This window comes from Prosopis cineraria, unplaced genomic scaffold (assembly GCF_029017545.1).
Source record: "Prosopis cineraria cultivar Desert tree isolate PC_DT_omini unplaced genomic scaffold, ASM2901754v1 PC3, whole genome shotgun sequence".
NCBI lineage: Eukaryota > Viridiplantae > Streptophyta > Magnoliopsida > Fabales > Fabaceae > Prosopis > Prosopis cineraria.
In genome coordinates this window covers 9,508,019-9,529,499 of record NW_026555334.1, presented here as the reverse complement: position 1 = coordinate 9,529,499, position 21,481 = coordinate 9,508,019, and the positions used below count along the sequence as shown (strand labels likewise).

At 32.4% G+C, this 21,481-nt stretch overlaps 4 protein-coding genes across 6 annotated transcripts; 2 read left to right on the top strand and 2 right to left on the bottom strand.

Annotated features, from left to right (window-relative positions):
- Positions 1-1,346: 1,346 nt before the first annotated feature.
- On the bottom strand, positions 1,347-4,866 carry LOC129305773 (uncharacterized). The gene is given in 4 exon segments (XM_054945841.1): positions 1,347-1,963; positions 2,706-3,102; positions 4,261-4,500; positions 4,503-4,866. Coding segments are annotated over 4 exon segments (1,197 nt in total). The 5' UTR covers positions 4,662-4,866; the 3' UTR covers positions 1,347-1,562.
- Positions 4,867-7,214: 2,348 nt separating this feature from the next.
- LOC129305774 (nicotinamidase 1-like) lies at positions 7,215-9,548 on the top strand. The gene is given in 6 exon segments (XM_054945842.1): positions 7,215-7,483; positions 7,602-7,785; positions 7,921-8,054; positions 8,148-8,301; positions 8,304-8,332; positions 9,266-9,548. Coding segments are annotated over 6 exon segments (732 nt in total). The 5' UTR covers positions 7,215-7,342; the 3' UTR covers positions 9,356-9,548.
- Positions 9,549-9,655: 107 nt separating this feature from the next.
- LOC129305775 (uncharacterized) lies at positions 9,656-14,158 on the top strand. The gene is made up of 6 exons (XM_054945843.1): positions 9,656-10,987; positions 11,098-11,193; positions 11,283-11,323; positions 11,652-11,766; positions 12,297-12,377; positions 13,784-14,158. Exons 1-6 carry the CDS (start codon positions 10,805-10,807, stop codon positions 13,838-13,840), a joined length of 573 nt encoding a protein of 190 aa, XP_054801818.1. The 5' UTR covers positions 9,656-10,804; the 3' UTR covers positions 13,841-14,158.
- Positions 14,159-18,310: 4,152 nt separating this feature from the next.
- On the bottom strand, positions 18,311-20,662 carry LOC129306638 (ycf20-like protein). 3 transcript variants are annotated; one of them, XM_054947322.1, is made up of 4 exons: positions 20,574-20,662; positions 20,320-20,393; positions 19,424-19,675; positions 18,311-18,990 (listed from the first exon to the last, which is right to left on the bottom strand). In XM_054947322.1, exons 3-4 carry the CDS (start codon positions 19,597-19,599, stop codon positions 18,546-18,548), a joined length of 621 nt encoding a protein of 206 aa, XP_054803297.1. In that variant the 5' UTR covers positions 19,600-19,675; positions 20,320-20,393; positions 20,574-20,662; the 3' UTR covers positions 18,311-18,545. The 3 variants fall into 3 exon arrangements, with proteins under 3 accessions (XP_054803297.1, XP_054803299.1, XP_054803298.1); XM_054947324.1 differs by having other exon boundaries at positions 19,424-19,602; positions 20,574-20,656; XM_054947323.1 differs by lacking the exon at positions 20,574-20,662 and having other exon boundaries at positions 20,320-20,505.
- Positions 20,663-21,481: the final 819 nt, after the last annotated feature.

The following is a 21,481-nucleotide window of genomic DNA, read 5'->3' as shown; positions in this document are numbered from 1 at the left end:
AAAACTTTATTTATTGGCAATTTGAGACTCTTAAAGTTATAATTATAATTAAATGTTTGTTTGCTCAGTGAAAATAAATGAAATAAAATGTAATGAATTAGAAAAATAAAAATAAAAACAAATTAAGGAGGTGTTTAGTGAGAGGGAAGAGAAGATGGGCGATTTTGCCCCCTCCTTATTTTATTTGAAAAATTAAAAGGAAGAAAAGGGAAATTTTTTTTAAGATCTCCCCTCCCCTCCAAATTGGAGAGATTGGAAAAAGAGGGGTAAAATTTTTTATACCCTAATTAATATGTCTTTTATGATAAGTTTAAGAAATACAAATATATTTTTTCAATATCTCAATATTAATAAAATGAGAGTAAAATTATTCATATATAATTTATTTTTCTTCCTTCTTCTCCTGAACTAAATAAAGTAAACATTAAATCCCCCCTTCCATTCGTTCGAACCAAATACACCTTAAATTATTTAATCTCTCAAAATAAACATGAAAAAAACTTAATATCACATATTTTAAAAGTAAAAATCACCACACCCATCACAAATCTTAAGAATCATGACTCATAATCTCATAAACTAAATTAATTACTCATTTCTTCTCATGTGAACATGGTTAATTTCTCTCTTTTATTTTTTATATTTATTTTTTAATCAATTTCATTTTATTTCAGCAAGCAAATGGCCATACAAGAGGTGACATTTACAACTTGTTTTTTAAAATTTTTTCTCCAAAATCTAATAGTCATTAAATTAGCATCCCACCGTCAATCTCCCATTGACGAAAAATCATCATTTTATAGTTTATTTCATGTACTAAACAATATTTTTAATTTTCTAAATATTTACATTTTGTTAGGTTATTGCATCAAAATTGTTTAAAGTTTTAACGAAACAAAATAAAATACTTTAATTTTTTACGAGCTCTTCTTTTACATATGCTTGGATATATTTCTATGATTTTTCAGAAAATAATAGTTAAAAACCTGCCATTTTATATTAATTATGACAGCCCTAACATAATTTAAAAATTAAAACAAAACTATTCAATTAAAAAAATTGAGTGAACACTTTGCATGTACAAACAGAACAAAGGATGCATCGTCACTGTTACTGATGAAAAGGTTCAAACAACACATAATACGACAATCTCTTCAGAAATAGGAACATTCCTCAAATACTGTTTGCTTCAACTGGATTTACAGATATCAAGGTCGTCTCCTTCCCACAAGGCAAATTTGAATTTACGACCTCATGAATTATTGGCCAAAATTTTGTTAAATAAATTAATCTTTGTTGGTTTCTCGATTTCTTATTTATTAACAAGTAAATATACTGTGGATTTATTGTTTATATATATATATATACACACGTATATATACATGTATCATATGTATCGATATGAATTAATCGGTGTTATCAGATACAATCACACCAAATGGAAAGCCAAAAAAAAAAAAAAAGGATAATTATTAACACAAGTAATGGTCATTGGAAAATGCATAGAATCAGCTGGTACTCTCGTAGCATTACTGACAGCGAATCAAAATTGCAGTCCATGATCAAACCTCATAACCAGGATTGACTTTTTGTTGAACATCTCCATAACTCTCCAACTCTTCCATATCTTCCAAGCTCCCCAGAAACAGAGGAAGTCTTTGATGCAGTTTAACAGGTTGAAGTGAAAGAATCCTATTTTTCCCATCAGACCCTCTTCCCCCAGCCTGCTCTACAATGAAACTCAGAGGGTTTGCTTCATAAACAAGACGAAGATGATCCCTTGGATTCATTGCCACACCACCATACATCAAAGTTCTGTGCAGATCAGCCACCAGAGAACATATATACCGTGCCGAGTACTTCTTTGGATTTTTACCTTTCCCTTGTCTCACGGTGTCTATATATCGCCGCAAACCTTCAGGCCAGTCGAAGTATCGAGCATCATTCACAGAATAGATTTGCCCTGCAAGCCGAAAACTATGCACATTAGCCCTCACAAATGACACAGGAAAATGCAACTGTGTATAGGACCACATAATTAGGTATGCGGTCTACTAATCCACTTCTCTCTCTCTCTCTCTCTCTCTCTCTCTCTAAATTCTAAATGCAGTTTCTGTGTTCATTTTGTAAATATGGAAGATCAGTTTGATGATGATAGCCAACCAACAAAAATTTGCCCAATGTAAACATGTTAAAGGCAAGTCACATTAACCGAGGGGAATGCTTGATTAAATTGATTGAGGGAATTGAATCAGTTTATCTTGAACTTTTGAGTTCAAGTCTTAGGATATGCAACCACATTAAATAAAAAGCCAAAGGCATCCTCAAAATAGCCATGAGATTACCGTTGGTAATAACAGTCCCACACAGCAAGGGCTCAAATTAGCTTAGGCAGGTGGTGATAATACTCCTAGGTTTCCCAAAATATCATGCAATGTAATTAAAAAAAAAAAAGGCAAGTCAAATTATGCTTGACATATTTACATGTCTAAATATGTTTGACATATTTACATGTCTATGACTACATGCTTAGATAGTTCAGTCTACCTAAGATGATCTCTCTAACCACAAGTGAAAATGCAATGAAACAGAGATATTTCATATGACTAATCATAACTCAGAAATATCCACCAAATAATAACAAGGGTCAACACTAGAACTATTAGATTCACGTTAGATATGGGATATGTAGGTATGAGTGTTACCACGAGGAGGAATTTTGATGCTTGGATTTGTTAGAATGAAGTCTCCTGTTGAATGATCAAGAGTGAATGCCTGTGTCCCTGAACCAAAGGTGGTGCATAGAATAGTGGCAGATGAATAGAGAACATAGCCAGCACCAACCAACCTTGTCCCACTCTGAAGTGAATTAAGCGTAGTCTTCTCCTCAATAGGTAGGTTATCTAGTTCAGTGAGGCGCTTATATATGCCAAAAATTGTACCTGTTGGAATGGATGCATCGATATTCCGAGAACCATCAAGGGGATCTGTTACCACCACATAAGGACCATCATCACTTATCCAGATCGGATTATCATTTTCTTCAGAAGCCATGACAGCCACTTTTCCAGAATTTTTTAGTGAAGACAAGATAATTTCGTTCTGCAATAATTCATTGCATGAGAACTGATCAATCAGTCACTTTCTTTTTTCTTGTGTTACAATAACATCCAGATGATTGAAAAATTACAGTATTGAATAGGTAAGGCAGAATGCCAGAAAAGAACTTCTAAAAAGGAAAGCTCAGAAAGGTTATAGATATAAAGCATGCAACACTACATTTTTAAGATAAGATCATTCTAATCTGTGATTGACAATAGTCCAACAATCCAATAATAACTATTATGTATTAAGATTTTAAGATGACATAATTCTATTTCGCAACTGACTGTAGTCTAGGTGATTGGGTTGAATCTGAACCAAGTCCGGATGGCTGCTTGTCACATGTTTAAGAAATTCCCCATTCCAAGTAAAGAATTGTCCCTAATAGGCTTTTGGTCTGGCAAAGTGTATGTAAATCAGTTTAGGACAATAAACTTCAGGACATGCCAAGTAGACATTAGCAATCAAAAGAAAGGCATCCCAATACTATACAAACTAACCTTGAGAGTAATTTGATCAATGCTCTTAGTATGAAACCACAAATTAGAAAATTTCAAAAAGATGTTGGTGACGGTGTGAGGTGTCCTTGTTAAAAGTTATATAAAGAGAACTATTTTTTTTTTTGGGCACTGAACACGCACTTGCATCTCATTTTCATTACAAGCAAGAACCAAAGAAAAAGAGTTCAGTAAGGCATAATTTACAAATAGAGGCCATCACGCCTTCATTTCATCCCTTTATGTTACTCTCCAGCAAACTAAGAAACATGGATACTTATAGCAGATACAAATAATTCAGAAACTTTATCACCACAAAATATGTAGCGTCAAGATGAAATTTGCATTCTCACATTAAGATTGACACACTATTTTGCTCTATACTTAAAGTATCGTTGTTATATAGCTTACCTAACAAGCATATCATTCTCTTCTCACTTTTTGTATAACTAAGTTTAGGTGTGTTGGGTAAGGCTAAGCTCAAAAAATTACCAATCAACTATGAGCACGCTCCTTACCAATAGCTTTTTGTTGGAATTCTCTTCTCGCTTTTAATCCTTATATATCAATTTTACTAAGAAAATCATATTCCTATGCATGCAATGAAAAGCAACATGAAACATTAATAATTAGCAAGCAAGTTCTCTCTGGAAAGACATACCGAGACGATATCAAGCGGCTTCGGAGCATCTCTGTCAGACCCAGAAGCAGCAGCTGAACCGAGACCTGACCGTTTCCCAAGAGAGTAATTGAAAGGAGAAGCCACAAGAGCAGCGATTTGCTTGCAAGCGTACTGTATATGATAGAGCAAAACCACCAAATCATCTTCCACATTGAGTCCTCTCTTACCCACAAACTCCATGAACGAACAAAACCCATCATCACCCGGAGATGAAGAAGAGAAGAACCACCCAGTCCTATCTGTGACCAAACTCGAGAGCCAGAAAGCGAAGCCATTCTTGGTCTGTTGAATGGAAGAAGTCGAGTTCTTGACGGAAGAGTCGAGAATCTCGGACGGAAAGTTGGGAATTGATGCAAGAGTGATGTGGAAGCTGACTGCATAATTAGGAAAATCTTTGTGGGGTTGAGAGCAATGTTGTTACCATCTGAGAATTTGAATGGTTAGTGTCTCGGAGAACACTGTCGCGGCCCACACAGGCTTGAAGCGCCTTCTGCTTGGTCCTCCTCACCTTCGGGCGAGGAAGAATGGTGGCCAAAATAAGCTGCTAAGAAGATTGAGGATAAATATGAAATTTTCGTTTTTGCTTTTTCACAACTCGCCATTGCACTTTCAGTTGATAAATAAACATGAACATCAAATTATCTTCATGGGAAAGTTAATAGGCACATGTGGTGAATAATGGTAGAACTAGAAACATGTAGTAATTAGTTTCATAAGTTTTCTCGCTTCAGAAAAGTGATGATATTTATTTAGTTCGAACAACGTATTTAAGAAGTTGATAGGGTCAAGAAACATGTTAGCACCTGGAACGAACTTAGTTTGATATATATATATATATATATATATTTAAAAATATATCATATTGTATTTGAGAGAACTTTAACAAATATTTTTAAAACTTAAAATAACCGTCAACAAGTTAGACCACGAGCTTTAAAGCTTGTTATTTTTTATTTGCATGGCAGTTGCTATGTTTTTTTTTTTTTGGGTATATGGCACTTGTTATTTTAGTTGACCCTCCTTTCATTTTTCTCCATTTTATCCCTATTAAAAATGTACAAATAATCATCAACATACCAATATTTTTTTTTTTTGGAAATGATCAACACACCAAGTTATAATATTTATAATTATAATTTTTTTTTAAATTCCATGCAATATAGAGTAAATATGTGTGGTTGGGTTACAGACTGTGTGCTTCACCGTTCTCATGCTAAAGAGTCAGTTTTGAATAATTTCTTGTCAGGAATATTAGTGCTACCTTCTTTCATTTGAAATTTAATTTAGTTAGTTGGCTTGATTTAAGGTTTCGAGAGAGACTTGGTTTAACAACTGACATAATACTCCCATGGACTATAGTACAGGGTGTTTTTGGAATTGAATTCTCTCCATACTCTTTCTCAATACACTTCTCCATATTTAATCTCAACCATTCACTTAACTATTGTTTTTTAATGGTGTGAAATTGCTAATTATAGCATGAAAATAAATATAATATTCATTTAATGGTTATTATTAATAAGCATTGTGGTCTTATTTTCAACGGTATTTATTTTAATGTCATAATTAGCAATCTCATACTATTAAACTAAAACAATAATAAAATGAATGGTTGGGATTGAATATAGAGAAATGTATTAAGAGAAAGTATGGAAAGGATTCAGATCTTATGAAAAACTTGTTTGGTTTAAAATATAGAGTATTTGTTAGGTTCTAAAATATTTTTTCCAATTAACACCCTCACTTTATCATATTACATCCACTCAACTAATTAAGGAGAGTGTTTTGAATAAATCAAATGTCATATTTTATTCCACTTGAAAGTAGGATTGAAAATATATAAAGATTTACATAAAATCAATATTTTAACTAATTTTTTATAAAAACAGAAATTAGTTAATAATAACTTATATTGTGATCGAAAGATTATAATACATGATATAATTATTGAACACTTTTCTTTCTTTTAAAAAAAGAACAATGAATGATTTTAGGACTAGAGAAAAAAAGAAAACTTCAGTTAAGTGTCACTATAGAGAATTAATTTTAGGTGGGTTTAAAAATTTTTTAAAATTTCAATTTAGTCAAGGGAAGAAAAGTCAAAATAATTTTAACGGTGAAAAGACTAAAATACCCTTCATTTGTGATATAGAATCACTAGTTATTAATTTTATTACTTGACTTGTTAATTTACGAATATAAGTTGCAAATTATATAAGTTAGCATATCAATAATTATATAAGACTTGGCATTAATTTTTCAATCATAAGTAACGATATCAGTTGTTAAATTACTGACTATACTTGTTAATTGATCAACATCAGTTGTAAATTAGTGACAGGTTTTGTAATTTACTAACATCAATTGTAAATTTTTGATATGTTTTATAATTTACTATTGATGTTAATAAATTAACAAATAAAGTTAAAAACTTAACAACTAATGCTGCTGCTTATATGGCAAACAAATGTAATTTACAATTGATATTGGTAAATTAATAAGTGTAATAAAAAAAATTAATAATTAGTAATTCTGCATAACAAGTTAAAGGTATTTTAATTTTTTTATCATTAAATTTTTTTTAACTTTTCTTCCATAGAGTGAAGTAAAATTTTAGAATTTTTTGGATCCATCTGAAATTAATTTTTTACCGTGATTCTTAACCAAAATTCTTCCAAAGAAAAAAAGAACAGTGTGTGGGGGCATATTGAGGGTGAAGTAAACCATAAAATAAATCTAACTGGTGGATGCTTTTGACTAGTACAGCTGCTTTGCCACAGCACAATCATACACTTAATTGGAAACAAGAGACCAAAATTTTTATGATGGCTGTGAATGCGACGGCAATCTTGAACTTATCTTCACGTTCTTATCCATCACAGGCACAATCCTAGACTTTTGAAACAGAGTCACTTGCTAAATATCAAGGGCCAGAACCCTCCCGTATATTATTCTGTCATAAGACCCCCCCTCTCTCTATATACATATATATGCGCGCGGGCGCAGAAACACCCTTCTCTGAGTACCATAAAGTTGGAAAGGAAGAAGAAATTAAGCAAAGATGGTGTCACAGACAGTTGAGCTGTTGAAGAATGAGATCCCTCTGGAGCAGGAGGCCTTTGTTTTGCCTCAAGACTCTGTGAATGGTCTTGTTCTTGTGGACATCATCAATGGCTTCTGCACTGTTGGCGCTGGAAATCTGGTATCTTCTTCCTTAATTTTCCACTAACCCATCAAATGCCAGCTCTGCTATAAATATGCATGCACAGTTGGATCAAATTAAGCTTGAAAGATGATGATTGGACCATGTTTGTTTGTAGGCTCCAGCAGAACCCAATATGCAGATTTCAGGGATGATTGATGAATCCGCAAGGCTGGCCAGATTGTTCTGTGAGAAGAAACTCCCAATTATGGCGTTTCTGGATTCTCACCATCCAAACAAGCCAGAAGATCCTTACCCTGCTCACTGTCTTATCGGCTCTGATGAATCAAATCTAGTTCCAGGTTTAGGAAATCCCTTGACTTCTTGTTTTTTTTCTTTCTTTCTCTATCAATATTTGATTCAGGTTTCATTCATCCTATCACTAGAATAGATTGTAGAAAGTGTCCATTTTTGAAGATTGGCTATTCAAATTGCAGCATTAAGATGGCTAGAGAGCGAACCAAACGTGACAATCAGACGTAAAGACTGTTTTGATGGATATTTGGGCTCCATGGAAGAAGATGGCTCTAATGTTTTTGCAGATTGGGTTAAGAACAACAACATCAAAACTGTAAGTATATTAAATTGCAACAACATAAAACCTCAAGTGTTGTTACATTCAGGCGATTCAATCAGAAACATCTGATTTTGTGTTGGTGTGAAGTTGGTGGTTGTAGGAGTGTGCACAGATATATGTGTTCTGGACTTTGTAAGTTCCACAATGTCTGCTAAAAACAGAGGGTTTCTGAATCCTTTGGAAAAGGTGGTGGTGTATTCAAATGGGTGTGCAACTTTTGACTTCCCTCTTGATGTTGCCAGAACATGAAAGGAGCTTTAGCTCATCCTCAGGTAAATGAAGCGCGCGCGTGCGCACAACACCCACATACAAACCTTGACATACAGAAAAATGTTTTTGCTGTCTCATATCATATGAATGTTGGGGAGGCACAAAAAAATCCATCAGGTCCGCTAAAATATAACTTGAAGGAATCAAAGTTTTTGATCTTTTCTACTTTGTATGCTCATCTTTTATCTGTACCCAGATTGTAGGGTCATGCATTGTATAGGACCATCTGCAGGATAAGTTGCACACTGCTCATAATTTATATATAATATGATCTTTAGTAGACTTATTACACCCACAGGATAATGAAACCTTTAGATTTTCAAGTTTGTTTCAATTATCTATTTGGTCCCTAAATTTAATTTCTATCAATTTTGTTTCTCATATTTTCTTAAGTTATCATGTTATTTTTTTTTAGGTTTTAAAATACAAATTAGCTCTCAAAATAATTCGATATGTCAAGTATGTTGAAAACTTGATACGCATATGTGGCTTAATAAGAACAATTCAGCTTTCAAGTTGATTTAATTTTTATCAATATAGTCTTTTATGCTACTTTTTGTTTGTTAGTTTTTTTTTTTAAAAAAAGTTGAATATGTTTTTTCACCTAAATAAGTATACTTCTTTTCATTAATCTATGTAATTGTCAACCCAATATTCTGTTACCCATGTCAGTTGATTTTAATAGTGTTACCTCATCTTCAAATAGCAAGGATTAGATTAATAATTGAGGCCAGCTTAAAGAACTGAATTGATAAAAATAAAATAAAATTGAGGAATCAAATTGATAGTTGAGGTAAGCTTAACATATTAAAAATTTTGCTATCCTAAATATATATACATGCACATACATGTTATTCAATGCAAACATTTCTTTAAAGGGGAAAAAGAAGTCACATAGGACTCTAACAATGAATGTGATTTGATTTGTTTTCCAGGAGTTTATGCATCATGTAGGTTTGTACATGGCAAAAGAGAGAGGAGCCAAGATAGCCAACCAAGTTTTGTTTGGTGAAGTGAAACCATGAGGCTATTCAACAAACTTGTCTACTTTGTATTGCCCTTATATATCTCATAGATATGAATATGATGCTTTAATAATGAGCCAAAATGTATTGGTCATTTGGAGATGATTCTTCAGGAGCTTGTATAAATATAATAATCACTGTAGTATGTAAAATTAGACTATATGTTCGTGTTATACATGAAGTTTGAAGTGAATTGTTACTATTTATTTATTTTGTTTATATATGCTGTAAAAAAATGATCATTTAGAAGTATATTTGGTATTTGAATTATATTGTTATCATATCTTATGTAAAATATGTGTAAAAGCAAGATGGTGAGATATACTTGCCACACAGAAAAAATGTTGAAGCCATATTAATTAATATTAGATCTGTAAAAGATATAAACTTGTATAAAATATATGGAGTTGAATGCCTGTCATGCTAATTTAATTATTTGGGTTGTCATGCATTTTAGATATCAGGTCATTTAAAATATGGTTTCTTTGCAGTTACCAATCCTGCTGGCAGCTATGATTATTTGTTGTATATTTAGAGCTCAAATTTAAGACCTTTAATTAAGAGACATAAATTCTTTATTAGTTGATGTAAGCGCCAGATAGTTCTTGAAATAAGCATTGAATTTAAACCAATAGAAGAATTAATTTACATAATAATATAATATAATTTTTTTGTAATTATAATGTACTATTAAACATGCAATAAATTTTTAGACGATTATTTTTTTTTAACCTGATTAAAAGATAATCGTTGTCAAAGAATCATAGCTATAGACATTGACACATTATTCTTTTTTATAATATCTTAAATAAAATATCTATCATATTTTTTAATTCTTATTCTTATTCTTCCCTTCCCATGGTGGTTGTTTTTTTTAATAAATATTTTCAAGAGGGAATATCAATTAGATTCCAAAAAAATTGATTAAAAGACATTGATCTTCCGGACAAAATTTAATGAAAAATAAATTATTAATATTAATTTAAGTAATTATAAATGAAATTTTTTATTATAATTTTAAAATTATATTTAATATTTAAATACTTATTTATAATTATATCGATTGATATTTTAAATTTATTAATTTAATATGTTGGAACCTCATTCCTCTTTTTTTTTTTTTTTTGGTTAATTTTTTAAAGCGTAGTTCACCCGCGAGGCGATTTCCACGAGGCAACACGGAAACGAACCATAGAGAAATCAACTCCAAAGTGCTTTCATTCCTTGACAAGTAAAGAAGCATCGAAGACCGGAAATGTGGTGCAAAGGATCAAGGACAACGAAAAAGCTCGAAACTTTCAAACGAGCTCAAGCTTATGAGAGAGAGAGAGTGAGAGAGAGAGAGAGAGAGATGTGAGAGTGAGTATAGCATTCTGGGTTTCTCCCGATTTTGCAGGTTTTCTTCTGGCCTGGTGAAGCGTTTTCTCGAAGTGCAGAAAGCTCGAGAAAATGTCGAGAAACGAGGTGGGGGAGAGCGTGCCTATTCTTTCTTCAAATAACGGAGTTAGAGCGAGACCGGACCTGTTCTTAGTGGCGTGTAGATGCTTCAGCTTGCTGACCAGTTTGGCTGCCATTCTCTGCATAGTCTTCAATGTTCTATCTGCTATAAGGAGCTTCAAGCACATATCTGGTGTATGTTTGCATCACTATCTCTCTTTTCTAACTTTTACTTTTTAGTGGTGATGGGTGTCATCTTTCATCCTCTACTAATTTTTAATGGTTTTTGTGGGAGTGATTTATAGATTTTCGATGGCATATTTCGATGCTATGCGGTTTTGATATCTTGTTTGGTAGTTCTGGCTGAAACAGAATGGAGCTTGATCATGAAGTCATTCAAGGCATTTTCTCTTCACCAGCCAATTTGCTACGGTTAATGTTAATGTTGTGTTTCCCATAGTCTAATTAGATTTTACTCAATCCTTTACAGGCTTTGGAGTGTTGGCCTTGCAGGGGTATGCTACAGATCTTGTACGTGTTCGGTCTAGTGAGAATTATGATGCTTATATTTGGTTCACTCATCTTTACCCGATTTTTCTTTTTTTTTTTTAATTTTTCCCTTCATTCCCATGACCTTGAAAAGTGTTTGGTTAGTTAAAACAGGCATATTTTAGCAGTGGCCACTAGAAAATGCTGGTATTTATTACCTAAATTAAGTTTGTAATTTGGTGTTGGTATGTAGAATGCTGGGAAATGTTGTGAGAGAAACTGACTTACCATAGAATGAGAAGCTACTTTTAGGTATATCATGGCAGAGATCTTCTTGTTTGGTTTCTGAATTGTGGTTTTCTTTCTGCAGTGTTGCAGTAATGACAAGAGCCTACCCCAATTTTGTTGGGGAGCGAACAGAATCTATTCTTCAGAACGTAGCATGCTATCTGCTTCTTGCTTGTGGTGTACTTTATGTTGTTTCGGTGAGATCATTGGACAGTGTAATTACGCTGTTTAGAGCGTCTTCTTGCCTTTGCGTCCACATGTATGCCAAACTGTTTGTTAGTAAATTCTTTGAAAGGATGTTATTTATATAACTTATTTAGAAAAGCCATATTCATGTTTTACTTTTTCAATTGGCTTAGCAGATATTGAGCAGTGAATGTTTTCTTTGTAGACTGAGGGCACTTAAAAATTCCGTTTATGATGCAGTATTTAAACTTACATACCATGATCTATTGCCCATCGACTTGGTATTTATTTCAGATTGTATATATGATACATCTTTAAACAGGTCTCAATTTTTTATTATTATTATTATTATTATTATTATTATTATTATTATTATTATTATTATTATTATTTTGAGTGAAGATTTCAATTTATTTATTGTTTTATTATTCTCCCTCTTTACTTTTTTCTTTGTTCTTCCTCAATTAGACTGTTGGTCTCTGTTTCTCAATCTTGGAATCAAAGACAAAGCTGACATTATTTATAATAATAATAATTCAAGGGAATCCTATGTATTAGCTTTATGAAAAGTGCTCGGGAACAGAGGGAGACCTTAAGAGAGCAAGCAGCTAAGGATCTGGAGGTAAGCTTTTATGTTAAAATGTGATGATTTCCCCCCTTTAAATTGCACTCTGTTGTCTATGTCATTCTTTGTACTTCTTAATTCTTAGTCTAATGACATGATAAAGCACTGCTTGCGACTTTAAGCATGAGTACGTGACATAGAATTGATGCATAGTTTCAGAAGCAATGGCAATGTCTCTTTTTTCTTAGCCTGAAAGGGGGAAAGGATAAGAAATCAAGGGTTAATTGATATGGTTGGTCTTGACTCTTGATAGACATTGCATGCACGAGGAGGAATGTGTCATCCTTGTAGGCTAGAGAGTCCTAAAATTTTCTTCTGCTATCAAACCAGGAAATGGAAGATGAATACATATTTATCATGATTTCAAATTGAATGAACTCTACATTTTTTTTCCCTAAACGCTAAAATATTGTGAACAGTCGTGTGAATAGGACTGAGAAATATAATACATGTTGAATATGGAAGGCTTGCAGTGTTCCTGTTGGATTAGTAGCCATGGCAAGAGTTTTTGCCTATGTTGGTGGATTCTCATAAAATTCTCATTAGAAGTGGAGGTTTGACATAGATTGATAGGATTTGGACTCTGTTATCTTTCTTAGGAAGCTTAAAAAGATTTAATCTCCATTTAAGAAAAACTGCTTTTTTGCGGGAAAGTTTTGAGATAATTTTATTTAGATCTAGTCTTGAAAAACTTGTATGATTGAACTGATCACTAAGAATTGCACATATATCATATTCCAGGGTTTCTGCACCTTGTGTACATTTCATGTTCAGCCCATTTTACATAATATTTTATGACAAGTAGAAGAAATTGATTTAAAGTCTATAAGAAGACAAGACATTTATGATTCCCAATAATATAGAAGCATGTTAACTAAAATATGAATACTAAAAAGAAGAGAACATAATAGTAGAAATAATTGCGTATAAAAATAAGATGAAGATAATTAAATTTAAATCGAGGCTTGAATCTGTGGATGCTAATATATTCCTATAACTAATCAAATAAAAACCTAAAAACCTCTTAATGGAAAAAAATTAATTTTTTTCTTGAAATCATATTCTTGGTATGTATCATTACTTCCTAATTAATAATAATATTATTTTTCTAGACTATGTCATTAATTTTATTTTATACCTTCATATTCAATAACCAATTTATCTTAAATTAGATATTATTATCTGCATTAATCCATGATTTTATATTTTAAATATATATCTTATCCCGGGGTGACACACTCTCTACACGATCCACTTTTGACATTTCTATGCATCTGTCAATGGTTAACTTGTTCATCTGTAGCAAACTAGGTTTAAAGTGCTTTTCCAATCCATGTTCTGCTTCATTTATTTATTGGCAAACATGGTTCTGCTTTATTAATTTGATTATGGATTCCTACCAGGAGTTGGAACGGCGTAGAGAAGAGCTTGAACGTCTGCTTCTTGCAGAAAGAGTATGAAAGCTTTTGAATCAAGAAATGCCGAAACAGTCTCATGCTACATGGTGAAGGTACCTCCAACAAGCAACAGCAACGTCATTCAGTTTATGATATTGCATGCGTGAACACTGTATTTTTACTATGAACATGGTACGACAATGTCGTTTTGTACATTCTTTCTCTCTGTCACTCTCTTGTATCCTTTGTAACTATTGAACCTTGTTCTACTAGTAGAGCAATTGACTGTAGCCAATTCCGTGGAATCTATGAACACTTCATGTAAATACCCTCCTTGACATGAAAATAACAACAATTTGGAGAGTTGTTTTGTATAGTGTTTATCATCCAAGAATCTGTATTTTCAATGTATCTTGGGATTATATAGGTAGATGTTACGTGTTTAATACAGAGGAATATAGTTGTGACACTGTGATGTGATCTCTTGAATGATGGTTAGTTTGACAAAAGGACATCTAATTCTGTTAATTATCTCCTTTTACTTTATCTCTTCTATTTGGGAAGATGTACATAAAGAGAGAGAACACCATCTTTGTAACTTCACTTGAAAATTAACTTCAAGTAAGCTAGTTCCCGTGATTTCTTACAAATGATCAAGCAGCTGAAAATTATGTGCTCAATTTCTTACTTCTTGTTTAATTCGTTGAATTTTGATGACTATAAAATTGTAATAACAATGGTGTTGGAATTAAATTCTTTGATATTTGGTTAATTATTATATGAGGCTGTTATGCTATTTATTTTCCAATTGAGATGCTGTCATGATGCGTTGGGTGCTGTCCAAATTTATTTAATTTTCAATCCCTTGTTGCATTGAGTGCTAGTCATATCTCTTGTGAGTTTGTGAGATATGATTGTGCATTAAGCACACTTAAGTTTGGCTAATCATTTTCTTAATTAATTTGAGGTCTCATTTGGTTAAAACAAATGATGGAATTGGTAGTTAACAACATAATTAATTTGTCATTTTTAAGCACAATTAGTTTTGAGGATTAATTTAGAGTCTTAGTTAATTTTAAAAAACCTAAGAGTTTGAATTCCTAATAATTAATAGGATGTCTTTAGAACCAAATGGGGGTAAGAGGAAATTGATTTGATAGAGCAAGGATAAGAGAGGGAGTTTATGTGCCTAGGAAGGTCATCATATTGCATTTTAATCACATATTTCAACCATTTTTAAATCTATCTAATTTTCAAAAAATACCAAAATATTAGTTAACTTTTAATTCTAATTTGTTTTAATTCCAATCAACAAATCCAATCAATTGATCACTGTTCTTTGGTAGATTTAATCAACTAAGATTTTAATTTTTAATCAACTTCACAAAAGATTTGACCCAAGTTGCTCTTTATATACATTAGGGTGTTTCTTACTTTATTTTAGTTGCATGCATGACTATTGCACGTCAAATTTTGGCACCTTTGCCTGAAGTTGGTTTAATTGATTCTTTGATTTTTTTTAATTTTGCCTTTCATTGTTTATATCCCTTGTTTATATTTAAGAACAGTGATTAGTTGATTGAAATTAAGACAAGCTAGAATTAAAAGCTAACTAATATCTTTGGCATTTTTTGAAAATATGACGGATTTGAAAATGATTGGAATGTGTGATTAAAATACAATATGATGGACTTCCTTATCTTTACTCTATCTAATTAATTTCCTCCCACCCCTAATTGATTTTAAAGACATCCTAGCAACCACTAGGAATTAGCACTTTTTGGTTCTTTAAATTAACTAGGACTTCAAATTGATCCTTATAACTAATTGTGTTTAAAAATGACCAATTAATTATGCTGTTAACTACCAATTTTAGCCCTTGCCTTAACCAAATGAGACTTCAAATTGATTAAGAAAATGATTAGCAAGCTCAAGTGTGCTTAATGCACAACTATGTCTCATAAGCTCACAAGAGGTAACTAGCACTCAATGCAATAAGACATTGAAAATTAAACAAATTTGGATAGCACACAAATCATCATGATAGCACCTCAATTGGAAAATAAATAACAAAACAACCTTATATAATACTTTACCAAGCATGACAAAATTCAATTCCAACAACTATTATCATTACAATGTCATACTCATTAAAATTTAAGGAATTAAATATGAGATAAAAAATAAGAGAAAGTCCCAAAATTCAAGAACTCAAAGAAGGTTCAGTTATGCATCCTAGGATGGTGAAGCAAGCCTAGCTACTTCTTATATAGACCTCCATAGCTTCTCTTTGTTGATCAACAATAGAATCCACTATGGATGAACTTTTGAAGAATACACCCTTGATGAATGGAAGAGAAAGAGCAATCTGGTTATGGGACTTTGATTTGGTCAATGAGAGGAAGAGAATGGTGTTTTTGGATTGTGAAATGGGGGGATTTAAGGTGGAGAAGTGATTTTGGTCAAAAAAAAAAAAGGTGAAGAAGTGATGGAAGGGAGGCTAGGGTTCATGGAGGGTGTTGGGAGGAAATGAAGGAAGTGAATGGATGAAGACGAGTGGAAAAACGAGAACGAGTACTGTCGATGTCGCTGCATGAAAACTGATTGTTCTAGGGGTGTTTGAGGTTGCTTAAGACTAATCTAATGCCCAGCAATCATGTCCATCAAGTGCTCTAAAGTGACATGAGACTTGTCTGCATTTAAAGATCTTTTCACATAGTATTTTATGTATAGCATTAAATTTTAAAAATAAATTATTTAAATGATAATAAATGAAAATGAAAGGCAAAACTAAATCTGAAAATAGATGGAGAAATTAAAAAATAACATGATGGAAATGATAAAAAAATGCATAGCAAAAATAAGAAAAAAAATTAATTTTAAAATATAAAATTGTTATGACTATCCCCGTGTTTTTTTTTTTTTGAGATTTCTTTCATCATTTGTAACCTTTTGATCATCAAATTAACTCATCCAAGGGCTTCAATTTTGTACAATGGGCTATCATTATCATCCAAGAGCTTCCCATGACTTAAAATACATATTAAACCCATTAAATATCAAGTTATGAACAAATAATTATATGCCTTATAAATTTATTCAACTTAGTGTGGCTTATGAAAATTTAATGAAGTTAATTAGAATGATAAAATGGGAGATTAGAAGATGAAATTAGCTGTGGTAAGTTTCCTATAAGTTCTTAATTACAGAAAATAAATTTAGTACACTTTCAAAATTCATAGGAAAGTACAATTAAAATATAAAAGATATGTATTTTAAAAGATATTTTAGTGAATAACTAACAATTTAAATTGAATTAAATCAAATTAAACTCATGAGATAAATGAAAAACTAAAAATTAACAAATGATAAAAAAATTTATTTTTCAGAAATTATTTTCAAAAATTATAGTTTTGCCCCAAAGCTTTTAGACTTTTCATTTCTACCTAAAAAGTTTTGAAAATTACAAAACTATCCCAAATGATCTTAAAGAATTCTAATTTGCACAAAATACCCCTAAGAAGTGTTAAAAGCTGAGAAAAATAATATAAATAAATAATAATTATCAGAGGAAAAACATTTGAATTTCAAAACCTTGTTGATGAGAATCTTCATCTAGAGAGTCATGATGATTTTGTTTGCTGTCTCAACATATGAGGAGGAGTCTAGTTTTGGATGTTGATCATTGTGACAGGATTTTGACTTTCTAAATTGGCTGGTTTAAATTTAAGTTTTCAACTTGTAATTTTGTAAGTAATAAATTTATTGGTTTATTAAAAAAAAGTGACCTCCAATCATCTTCATTTTAGATTAAAAACGTTACAAGCATAACAATAAACTTGGAATGTCTAAATATAATTTAGACAGTCTAGATAGATGATGATCACTCCATGCTCATTGAATCCAATTTTGAAAGATGGGTCAAAAGATAGCATGTTTTCATCAAATTGTGCTGTTTGCCATGGCGTTCATGGAAAATTTGATAAAAGAAGATAGTATGATCTTGCGTAGAGTCTACGTCTAATTTTTATGCACATTATTTATTTTCTTTTTCTCCCCAAATGTCATACAACTTTACTTTTACAAATGTTAATGTTCAAAATTAAATTGATTGCTTCACAATGCTTTGTTTGTTCCACTCTCGTTACAATCTTACTAGAGCTCCAATTTCTCCAGCCTCTATTCCGGACACTCTATTATTGATTTGCAAAGTGGTAAACAAATTGATCTAAGATAAGCTAGCCATTTCATTACTGGGATTAAATTTTAATGCCTAAGGTAAATTCCCTTGAACATTATAGAAAGATCCACATAGTTCACGGTCATAATTAAATCACAACACAAGCTCCAATTAACTGGCACAAGTGCTTATTTTTTCCCCCTTTTCTTTCTTTCTTACTGATATTTATTTAGTATTCAATATTTTACAGGGCCTAATTCATTTCATAAAGTTGAAGTTGTTGATAAAATTATGGATTTTCTTTTAGTGCTATCTTTTTCTTAAGTTCGGTTGTGCGCACGCGTTTCAATAACTAAAAAGTAATAACTCATCCTTCGTGTTTGATGTACTTCACATTTATTAAGCAAACATCTTATAATTTGTATTCATATATTACAATAAATGTAGACCATATATAAAACTAGGCAAATAGAGGAGAAATGGGGCCAAACTTGAGGCTTACCATAGATTCATGAATGAAGATGCTGCATTAGGCTCCTATATGATGCAACGGTAAATTAGAAGGCGAGAGACAAACTTTGGGAATCTTTAGCTGCCTAACTTGAAAGCATCCACAAAGAGACCTAAGCACACTCCAGCTTTCCAGAAGTTCATCATCGTCACAAAAGATTGCAACCTCCCAGTCCTCATGGTAGAAGGTTTTCTGTACATGAGCACGCCAATCCCCTCAATTGCAGCCACCACAACACCGGCAACCAGAACATCCCAGTCGCCGGTCTGCCCAAGGATTGTAGCCAGTGCATTTGCTGTGTAGAAACCTAGAAGAAGCAGGAATATCTTCATAGGGAAATTCTTTCTGGCTGAGTTCAGTTTTTCTAGTAGTTGTCTGCCACCTGCTGTCAGAATCCTACCCAATCGTGTGCTGCCAAAACCGGAACTAGCATCATTGAGGCTTTGTTGTTCGCCATTACCTGGCACTCCACCTGTGTTCAGGGCAAAGGCTATTTTCCATCCTAACCTTCTTACCAGGAAACTGAACCAATGTATTGAAAATCAATGATTTTGCAAGTACATGAAACAACTGGGTTGCTCCCCTAGTTGTAAGATAGGAAACAAACACGCAAACAAAGAATTCAGCATTAATTAGAAACCATGCCACCAATTTGACTTGTCAAGAGTTGACTGTCTCTAATTCTGGCAACCACTAGAGTTCATTAAAAAACAATACGTACGGAAGAAAGGAATGTGGAAGCTCTGTGCATTAGCATGAAAGAAAAAGAATGAATATACTGTCATGGGAACAACGCATAATATCCATTTTTGTGACATGAATTTCTAGACAACATTCTCACAGGATCATATTATGATAACTAGTAAAAGGACAAAAAACCAGCATGACTTTGGACAAATTAGAAACTGTAAGAGTTTGAACTATTCATATTTTGAAACATGCTTTAAAGTTTTACCAGCCATGCACAAATGATGTGGTGCCGACTTTTAGAGCTTGTCCAGAAAAGCTTGGCTCACTGCACCAGCTTTGGATTCTGTAAGTTGCAACACTTATACAGGATTTATCAGGGCATTCATTCTCTGAAGTTGATAATCCTGGCTGCGGAATCATACATCTCACTTGACAGGCCATGTCCTACAAATTCAGAAATTCTTGATTGGCAGCAAATGGAGATAGGTTTGTTGGTAGCAGTTCTCAGGATTGTAATCTGCACCAAGTTTTATGTACAGAGATTCACATGATGCATCGATAATTAGACAACAACTTATCAAGAGTTAAACTTCAAACCGGAAAACATTGGACTAATTACACTTGTGATAAGAGGAGGATGTACTTGGAAGTCTAGCATTGTAAAGCACTCTTTCCAACAAAACGTTTGTGACAAAATTTAAAATGACCCCAATCTTCTGGGACCAAAAATCACTTTCTTTGTTTAGATAAAACCCTTGATTCACTTTTAATTAATAAATTAATTGTGGATTGTCGCTCAAATGACAGTACAATGTCGTGTAATATTCTCACCTCAGAATCTTGATCCAACTTTAGACTACAATCAATTTTCCTTTGAGATAATTATAATATATTTGAAATCAGATTGCTGAAATTTAGTAGCATCTAAACACAAACAACGTCGAATGTTTAACAGTTCAAACTCAAATGCAGAGATTCCAGAGAACAATCCTACGAGTCCCTTGGAAATGAAATGCAAGCATGAACAGTGGAAGCAAGCAAGTGGAGCGTGGGAATGGGTAAGGCAAAAGGAGAAGAGCTCAATTAGTGATCAAGATCAAACTTGTAATTGAAAACAAAATATGAGGTCAAACTGTCCGCCAAATTCTAAAGAGAGCGTACCTGAGAAGTGACTGGAGGCAGCAGAGAGCAAATAGAGTCTGAAATGTGATTTGATAATTGTGAACAACCACAACCTGTAAGAACAAATAGAAGAAATAGAATCTGACAATGTGATGAACAACACCAGCAAGACAAAAGATTGGAGGGAAAAAACACAACCGGAGAGACAAAGAAAGAAGGAATGAACATCGCCTGAGGAAGCGCCGAATAGTGAAGCTCCTGATATGAAGAAGAAAATGTGACCGGAAACGCACCTGAGATATTCGCCGGCGAGAGAGAAAGCTGGGAGTGTGTGGGTATGAGCAAGCTCTTCCCGAGTCCTATCCTGCTGGCTGCTACGGCTCCACTCTCTGTTTTTTTTTTTTTTTTAAATAGTCAAATAAATAATTAAATGCCACTCTTCTCTGTTACTTTTCCACCAAACAATATTTTCTTTAAAAAACAAGAATTAGATGAGTTGGGTTCATGTCAGGACATGCCTAAGTAACAATGAACACTTACAAAAATATTTTATTCAAAAAACATTATTTTGCTCCAATGATTTTACTTATTTATATTAATTTAGTTTTTGAGTATTTATTTTTTACTGTCGAGGATTTGAATAATCAAACCCTTGAGCAGTATTTGGTTCAAGATTTTTTAAGGAAAGGGGAGGCTATTTTTTTTTTATTTAATTTCTTCCTCCCATCTAATCAAACAAGGTCTCAATAAAATTTCTTTTATTTCTTTCCTTCTTTCTATTAAGCCAAACACTAAATTAAATTAGTATAAGATTTATATACTTAATATACTTTTATCCAATCAAATTATGATAAGTGATTTTAGTACATTAATAATATTAATTAACAAGATCTTTTTATATAATAAATAATTTATATAAGATTCACATGTCTTGATTTAATTAGAGACGAGCACTTCACTTTATTTTTTTTATTTAAATTAACTTTTCAAACCTTTTATTTTGTGTTTAGTTTTTTTTTTTCAATCCCTCATTCCAATGGAACTCATGTTATTCATGGTACAAATAAAATATATGGCATCTTAAAATATAAATATTGGATTAAAGGGCATTTTATCCTTCAACTATCTACTTAGAAATGTCTGGTATTTTAAACTTTTGGCACAATTTCTTTTTAACTTTTAAAAATAGTGCGTTAACTAT